Below are 9,532 nucleotides of genomic sequence, written 5' to 3'. Positions count from 1 at the left end.
ACCGTAAGAATCAGTCCCTTTATGGACTTAAACAAGCATCCCAAAATGGCAAAGGAATGTGCTACTAGGATAACCCAACTTTGAGTCAAGACTCAACTAACAGCAACGTTTGTGCCAAAGGAATCACCAATATAAAACAAGTAAAAAAAATAGTACTACAAAATAAGAACTAATGAGCAATACATGTTTCTGGTGGCTAACATGATATCCAACTCATACTACAGGAAATGACTGCAATGACAACTCATACTAAGTGACCTTAGTTCATAACATCCTAAAAAGAAGATGGTGGTCTCTAGCACTAATGATTTTCAGGTCACAGTTAAGAAAAGTTATGACAAAATGAGTGAATTAAAAACCTTTGATGATGCTGGAATCGATAAGGTACCTCAAATATTCATTCTACCACAGAAAAAAAGGCTGGAGTCCTCGGATACACGTGGAAACACAGTTCATTTTCCCATTGATAGACCTTGAAGGCATCGACGAGGACCCAATCAAACACAAAGAGATTGTGGACGAAGTTCGAGATGCATCAGAGACGTGGGGTTTCTTCCAAGTGGTTAAAAATGGGATTCCAACATCCGTCTGGGAAGAAATGCTGCAAGGAACACGAGAGTTTTTTGAACAAGATGTTGAGGCTAAGAAACAGTACTACACTCGAGATACTACGAAAAGGGTGATTGATACTAGCAATTTTGATTTGTATAGCCCTTCTGTTCCAGCTGCAAATTGGGGAGACACACTTTTCTGTTTAATGGCTCCTGATCCTCCCAGTCCAAAAGAATTGCCAACAGCATGCGGGTAGATGTTCTGAACATGAACTTTTTCCCCCTCCCCACCCCCAAGAGGATCAATAGTTAGTGTTCCCACTTACCTTCGAGTGTGACTCGGACCCTCAACCTACCAGTTGATGGTGGAGACGCTCAACCACTTGAGCAAGCCTCACTTGCCTGAAGATTGGGATCAAAATGTTTCGAGGTTTCTGAACATGTATTAGAAAACCAACCAGCTTCATTTATGACAAAAATCAACAGCAAACCATGATTTATGTTGTTATGGTTAAGTGCTTTCTTGCAACTGATTTATGATTAATGTGAGTTTTGGTGGATATTGTTGGAGAACTAAGTAATTCAACTAGAAGTATGGTCCCTTTGAGCCAATTGAGTATACTTAATTTTTTTCAAATATCAACATGCGGCATTACATCAAATTTTATTTGAAATTACTGCAGGAAATACTAATGGAGTACTCTAAGGATCTGATGAAACTAAGCTGCTCCTTACTTGAATTATTGTCAGAAGGTCTTGGTCTCAATCGTTGCCATCTCAAGGATATGGATTGCGCGGAGGGGCTAGGTATTTTGGGACATTACTATCCAGCATTCCCCAGCCAGAACTCGAGATAGGCACCAACAAACATTCTGACAATGATTTTATCACAGTGCTTCTACAAGATCCTATAGGAGGACTTCAAGTGCTTCACCAGAATCAATGGGTTAATGTTCCTCCTACACCTGCAGGCTAGTATTCTTTTACTTTTCTAAACAACTACAATCAATAAGAGTTTAATATACCACCTAGCTAGTTTGGCACTGATATCATTTATGGTTATTTTTGTTGCTTTTTTCAGCTTATATCAAATGACAAGTACACAAATGTTGAGCACCGAGTATTGGCAAATAAAGCGGGACCAACAATATCAGTTGTATGCTTCATCTACACAGGTTAACTGCCATCTGCCAATCTTTATGGACAGATTACTAAATTGTTGTCGGAAGATAATCCTCCAAGATATTTATGGAGCAACACATATTTCGGGTTGCTGGTTATCCACACAAAACCACTTCTAGTCATGAACATAATAACTGATAAAGAATTAACAACAACTCATACTACAGGAAATGGCTGCAATGACAAGTATTCCTTGACCCATCTCAAATTGTGCTCGCTACCTTTGTTCTCTTTCAACTCTATCCAATGATTAGGATCCCAAACCTGATCTAGCGGTCATGAGTCATGGTTATCTCTAACTACAAAGATAGTAAATTCACTTCTGAAAGCTAGGATCAAATGTGGTTGTATGGTACAGCTTTTATCAGACAACTCAAGCGCTATAAAATATCCTAATGCACTAATGATTAGACTTGCTTCAAAACTGGTTAAAGTTGCAAAAGAAGAACAGGGGTGAAGTATAAAAACTGTCTACTAAAGCCATAATAAGATTAAAAGATGCAATCACGATTAGAACCAATCAAGCATTCAATGGTTGATGGAGGAAACCGGAACGTTGACAATGAAGCAGAGTCATTCCTCAAACAGCTCTTTACATCTATAATACTCTATGCAGCAAAGTTGGCTGTGTAAGTCTGTCTCTTCCATCTCAACATCACAACACATATCAAGTGCATTCATTTTGTAAAAGGACAGCTCATATCAAACACATATCGTGGAAGTTTCAAAAGAATTAAAGAAAAAATCACAAAGCATGGTTCTCACTTCCATTCTTGATTAAATGAACTATGATCACATGTCGTTCGATTCAGATACCTGCTGAAAATTATTAAAGAGCCTTAGCACCATTCCCCTCTGACTAACAAAAAAAAGATCCTTTTTTCTGAACCTAATTGCTACTCCACAACTCATATAACAATAAACCTATGCAAACCAGACAAACTTATTTGGAACATCTACTAAGCTCAAACCATTATGTAACTAGTAACAAATAGAGCAAAATAATTTCCACCATACCTCTACCATCCAATCTGAACTTCAGCAGAACCGAAGCCTTATTCTATTCAGCTTTTTGAGCTAGCTCTCTCATTCTCCGCCCTCTGTGCAAAAACCTTTGTTGCAATCATGTTCTCATCGAAATACCTAGCATAGGGATGCCCTTGCGGTACAAGTCTCCGATACTTCTCAAAACACTTCTCAGCCTCTTTGTTTTTCCTCAATAATGTGTATATTATTCCTTGACACAAGTAAGGCCTGAAATCCCTAGGCTCCTCTTTCATTAACTCCTGATAAACCTTCAATGCATCTTCATATTTCCCTTCTATCACCCGAATTTGTGCAAGCAACAGCTTAAAATCCCTCAAGTCACTTTTTTTTTTCTCCTTCTTACACAATTTAATGCCCTCCTCAACCTTCTTCTCGATTTCCGCCAATTCCTCAATCGATTCATCTTGTGAAGCTGCCATAACGAGTCCATGATAAGCCTCGACACGAAAAGGGTCTTTCTTTAGTATCTCATTAAACCCAACTTTGGCCAATTCAATCTCCCCAGAGTTCACATACAAATGAGATTTCAACAAGGGCCATTCGGTCTCATTCGGTTCGAGCTCAATCAACCTATCAATAATGTTAATAGCATCCAGCATTTTCTTATTCTTTATCCGAATTTCCATCAAAATCCTTAACGCTTCCACATCATCCGGGTGAGAAACCAGGTGTTCTTCAATTGCTCTTTCCCTTTCCTCCTCTGAAATTGCATCTCTCACCACATCAGTTTCCATAGCCGACGGAGTAAAAGCTTGGTTAGAAAGTGCAGGTTTCGGGAAGACAAAGTATCTTGCGAACAAAAGGGTAGTGGCAGTAATTGTAGCAATGAGTGTTGGCTTAACGAATGAAAATGGGTTATGGGGTTTTTCATTAGGGGTTTGAGGGATAAGGGGTTTTGGGATTTTAGAATTTTGTGAAGAAGAAGAATAGGCTTTAATGGTGGAGGGGTAAAATGGTGGAGGTGAGGTTCTGAAGGTGAGACAAGAAATTGGTTTAGCATAAATTGGACGATGATGATGAAGCTGTTTCTGAAATGGGTTTGTTCTAGAGCCAACTGGGTTTAAGGTTGTCATTGTTTTGGTGAAGACGAAAGAGTGTTGGAGCTCTTAAACCCTAACGATAATGGCGGAATTTACAGTCTAGAGAAAGACTAACAATGGAGAAAGGGTGAACCATAAAAGGGCCTTGTTGGGCTTGTTTGGTGGTAGGCCAAATTGACTCAATGAATTGGGCTTTTGCTTTATGCCCATCAAGTGGTCGAAATTCAAGTAAAAAATAAGGAAATTTTTCAAAATAGCAATATTTTAATAGGACTCCTTGTCAACACTTTCAATATTTATTTAAAATATCAATATTTTGGTTTGTTATAATCCTGACTGTATTTATTTTTATTTAATGGAAAGAATACAAATTTTTAATAACAGAATGAGAGAATCATGGGAGGAAATATTTTTAAAAAGGTAAAAATATTTCCCTTAGTTTTTTATCCTTACTTGTTTGAACTTTTTTAAATATGATTTTATCTGAATTATGTATTCGGATGAACTTTCTTTAAATATGATTTTGTGTGTCATTATTTTAAAATGTAATTGAAATATAAATTGGAGTGACTACAATGATGACTACACATAATAAAGTAATACAAATTTTTGGCGTTTCAAATTGAGAATGGAATACAAAGTGATAATGAAATACAAACGAGCACGATCGATAAATACTCATTTCAATTGAAAAGTTAGACCATACAATCAAAACTGATTGTATACCATTAGGACGAATACAAATTCAAATCAAAATACAAACTATAGTGATATTGAAAATACAAAATGAGCCAAATAAAATATAAAAATTATTTTACTAATGCAATTAGTATGAATACGTAAATAAACTGTATTTTGGTTATTTAGAATTGAAAATGAATACAAAATCAAATCTAAATACAAACTATCTGGTATACAAAGTGATATTGAAAATATAAAATGAGCAAAAAAATACAAAATATGTTTTACTGATGCAATTAGGATGAATACATATATACATAAATAAACTGTATTTTGGTTATTTAGAATTGAGAATGAATACGAAATCAAATATAAATACAAAACTTGATGGTATACCATTAGGCAATAACAAAAATCAAAATCTAAATATAAACTATTTGGTATACAAAGTGATATTGTAAAATACAAAATAAGCAAAATAAAATAGAAGGTTTGCTTTACATATGCAATTAGGATGAATACCTAAATAATGAATACATAAATAAACTGTATTTTGGTTATTTAGAATTGAGAATGAATGGACAATAAAGAACTTTGATCCGACAATTGATTCATTAAGTTCCATGGATTCAAGAAGAATCTTTTCGGAACCATCCATAGAGCGGCGGTGGATTTGAAACCTGGCAGAAAAACCGCCCGAGCCCGATAAACAGAAGATGGAAGGAAGAGAGAAAATGGAGAATAGATCATAGAGCAATTCAAGTGGAGTTGAAAAATAAACAAGCTGATGCATACTCCATTTGGATATGAAAAAACCTCTCTTCCCACCTATGCACAAATGACGTTCCGTTCAATAATGAAGAGGTAATATATCTGGGAGCACATGTAACGTGATCAACCATATAGACGAATAGCATCAATCATAATATCAAATTAAGAACCGTAAGACACAATGGTGGAAACAGAGAGAGTGGAGAGATTTGAGGTAAAAATCTAGATAGAGAATATTAGAATGTGGAGTCTTATCAAAAATGCTCCCGAGAAGACTTAGATCTATAAGTTATATCATATATCATTAGATACCCATATATCTTAAAATTAGTTATCTGCACAATTACAACATCACCAATTCAAGCTTTCATGCTAATCAACTCTCTCATCAACTTGCATCTCCGTCATCGTATTCTTTCTTTCTTCCTTCTCTGCACCACGAATTTCACCATTAAATTTTTTAAATTGAAATTTGAGACATCATCACAACAATTTGAGGTTTTCGTCTATCTAATTATTATCAAAGTCATGTCTCTGAGATAAATTTCAATTAGTTTTGTCTTCTAGTTTTTAAAAGTTAAGGTAAAACTCACTTGATTTAGAGTTCTCTTAATTTTCTTTCATGGCTAGTGATTCTCCAAATGAGAAGAATGTTTATTTATTGTTGCTTAAAAACGACATGAAAATTACCACTATAATTCTCGATATTTTTGACCGCTTAAATTTGAAAATCCAAAAATATAACAAGTTTGATAAACAAAAGAGAAAGATAGTATGTAATTCATTGCAAATAGAAAGAGGATTTATGCGGTAATTGTGATAGACCCTAAAATCCTACAATGGAGACAGAGTAACCATAAAAGGGCCTTGTTGGGGGGATAGGCTTAATTACTCAATGAATTAAATTTTTGTTTTAGGCCCATCAAGTGATCGAAATTCAAGTAAAAATAGATTTTTGGGTTGCAAACTTCAGTCATATAATATATAGGGGTCTAACATATATATATATATATATATATATATATATATATATATATATATATATATATATATACATGTATTCGAACAAATATTGATGAATTTTAGTCATATAAACATGAATTTTTAATAAAACGAACAAATTCAAAATGATTGAAATTTAGTTATATGTGCCTTAATTTTAATCAATCTAGTAATTTATAGAATGATAAGGACCGACACTCAACATGAAGTGAATTTAAACTCTAAATTGTCTTTTTTTGTTCAAATATAATTTTAATCAAGATATAGTAATATTGCATCTTTGATGTAAATGTTTGTTCATTTATTCAATTTTTATAGAGCAAAAAAAATGTATAAATGAATAGTCGAAATATCCACACAAGTTACATTCAACTATCGTCAATTTTTTTTAAAATAATACGTATATCAATTAATTTGAAAACAATCTCTTAACTTAATAAGATAGAGATAAGATCATGTATACAGGGGCGAAGCTACTCTAATGGACAGGGGTTCAGACGAATTCATTGACTTTTTTGTAGACCCCCTATATACATATTAAAATATCAAATATGCATGTGTGTATTATATATAATACACACATGCATATTTGATATTTTAATATGTATATAGGGGGTCTACAAAAAAGTCAATGAATTCGTCTGAACCCATATATATATATATATATATATTATATTTCCTGCAAACCCACAAGCATAGAGAGTTGGGTGTTCCAGTGATCTCTGCACGTCCAGCGAGGGCCTTCAGTCCGCGGTATGTTGGAACTCTTTGGATACATAGATTTTTATAAATTACAGGAAAAAAATATATATGTGTGTCATACTCTAAAATAGCATTTTACTATGGGTTTTTACTCTAACATCCAAAAAGCCTTTATATCCAAAATTTATCTTCGAAAGTTAGGGTTCTACCATTTGACATCTGCCTTTCGGTATGTACCATGTAGTCTCGCCTATCCCTTTTCATCTTTTTCTTATTTGTTTGCTTTTATGTTATATAATAATCTATTCAAAAGTTGATTTTTAGTCATTAATTCTAGGAATATCCCATATATTAATAATATTATATTAAAATAATTATTATTTGTTTTTAAAAAATTTAACTTTTTAAGGCAGTAATAATTCAAGTTGATACTAAAACTAATAAAATATTTGTTTTAAGCGCCAAAATATGAATGATACATTTAATAATTTTAATTTTATTTAGAACAATATTGAAAATTATAATAAAAATATTAAAAATTTATGTTCAAAAATTATTTATCTTTTATTAACAATATTTTAATTATTTATCTTTTATTAACAATATTTTAGAACTTTAAATTAAATTATTCAAATGTTCATATAAATAAATTAAGTTTTTACAAAATAGTTAACAATATCTAAGGTAATATTTTCAAACACATGACTAACATCTCATTAACATAATTTGTGTTTTGTGAGTTTTAGAACTTTAAAAAAGAGTCAATATGATGACAATTTTTTCTAAGCCTCAAACTCGTTTAGACACTGCTCCTATATCTCTTTTTTCAAGTTTGACATCGTCTTTGTCAAAATTGGCATACTTGTTTATCTTTTCAAAGCATTAGATAATTACAAAGTATAGATCAATTTGAATCTTAAATTCGATCCTGCTGAAAGAATACAAATTTCAGAATTTTCTTCTAATATACATGACCGAATAAGGAGATATTATATACAGAAGGAAACTTGTCAACCTATTGAATTAATTTTTCAATAAGAAATTTTGAAGGAATACAACGTCATTTTAATGCTCAATGATTAAAACCTCCAAATTCTTAATGTTTAGAATATAACATTAAAAAAGATGCAGCATTTTATTTATGTTTTTACTTGTTTGAAAATGGGCTTGGAGTATATGGGAATGCAGGTGATTCTTTTACAATGAAACGAAAGATTTTCAAAGTTAAAATAAAACTTTCAAAAGACTTAAAAAGTATGTCAATAGATCTGCCAATTCTCAGCGACATTTTTTCTCGATAGAAATGTTACCTCCAATGCAATGCAATTGGAGGTAAACTTTTAGTGATTGTTCATGGTTTTTTTTAACGGTAGTAATTGATCCGGCTTAATCTTTTCTAAGAAAACTTGATGATAATGTTATTTTATAAAAGCCTAGATGGTCTCCTCAACATCAATCACCAAGCTATTACAAGTGAAATTTTTCATTTTATTAAGTTTTGATGGCACATCGTTTCATATTTGTGTTGATAAGAGATTGTAAATACTAAACCGAATATATTAAAATGCACACATCCACACACAATTTTTTATTATCACAACACATAAAAAGATTGAAAAAACTCTTTTTGGGATTACCTAAGCTTTCTAAATTTTTATTTCAGATATTAGAACATTAAAGGATTTAAAAATTCACCTAACAGTTTGGTAGAAAGATTAAGGTGTTTCCGAAGAAAAATATGTTGTTATTATTATTATTATTATTATTCCTTTTTATTTGAATGATGTTTAAAGACTTTTAAGTTTATTAGAATATAATTTACTAAGTAATATTTTGTTAAAATCAAAATCATCAAATACTTAAATATATGCATATATAATCAACTAATTCAGACGAGCTAAAAACAATAGCTTTAAACGTTTCACTTTCATTTTACTTACGATCAGATGATTTATTGTTATCATACATACCTTTGTTTTTTTATTATTACGGAAAAGGGACTAAAATATTCTTGAACTATTGGAAATGGTATAAAACTACCCTCCATCCACCTATTGGCTCCCAAATACCCCTGACATCCACCTATTGGCTCCCAAATATCCCTGACATCCATCTATTGGCTCCCAAATACCCTTTCACTCACCTTTGGGTCCAATATTGACCACTTTTATAGCGGATGATCATTTAAATAAATTTTTTAAATACCTGGCGACCATCTATTGACTATAATTTAATTACTTAAATTAATTTTCCAGTATACTCGATCCAAATTGACTACACTTTACTCAAGTTAATTATACCTGACCCAAATTAACTACACCCGCCCCAAATTACATCTACCCCACTGATTAAAACAAATACACCCTTTATTCCCAACATTTCACTTCCTCTTTCAACCTTACTTCCCCAATATATTCGCTTACAATCTCAAAAAAACTACCTAAATACACTCACGTATCACCATAAAAAAAATCGAGTGCTTTGGTAATTTCTTATGGTGATACATGTTTGTATTTACGTATTATTTTTCGAGATCATAGGCGATTATATTGGGGA

The 9,532-nt window shown here is 32.3% G+C and overlaps 1 protein-coding gene and 1 pseudogene across 1 annotated transcript; one reads left to right on the top strand and one right to left on the bottom strand.

Moving 5' to 3' along the window:
• Window positions 1–285: 285 nt before the first annotated feature.
• On the top strand, window positions 286–2,190 carry LOC125812143 (1-aminocyclopropane-1-carboxylate oxidase homolog; annotated as a pseudogene).
• Window positions 2,191–2,419: 229 nt separating this feature from the next.
• On the bottom strand, window positions 2,420–3,915 carry LOC125812142 (protein SLOW GREEN 1, chloroplastic-like). The gene has a single exon (XM_049491625.1). It carries the CDS (start codon window positions 3,851–3,853, stop codon window positions 2,798–2,800), a length of 1,056 nt encoding a protein of 351 aa, XP_049347582.1. The 5' UTR covers window positions 3,854–3,915; the 3' UTR covers window positions 2,420–2,797.
• Between the last annotated feature and the right edge of the window lie 5,617 nt (window positions 3,916–9,532).

This window comes from Solanum verrucosum, unplaced genomic scaffold, assembly GCF_900185275.1.
Source record: "Solanum verrucosum unplaced genomic scaffold, falcon-dt-bn FXZP01000361.1, whole genome shotgun sequence".
Classification (NCBI taxonomy): Eukaryota; Viridiplantae; Streptophyta; class Magnoliopsida; order Solanales; family Solanaceae; genus Solanum; species Solanum verrucosum.
This window is presented reverse-complemented; position numbering and strand designations above follow the sequence as displayed.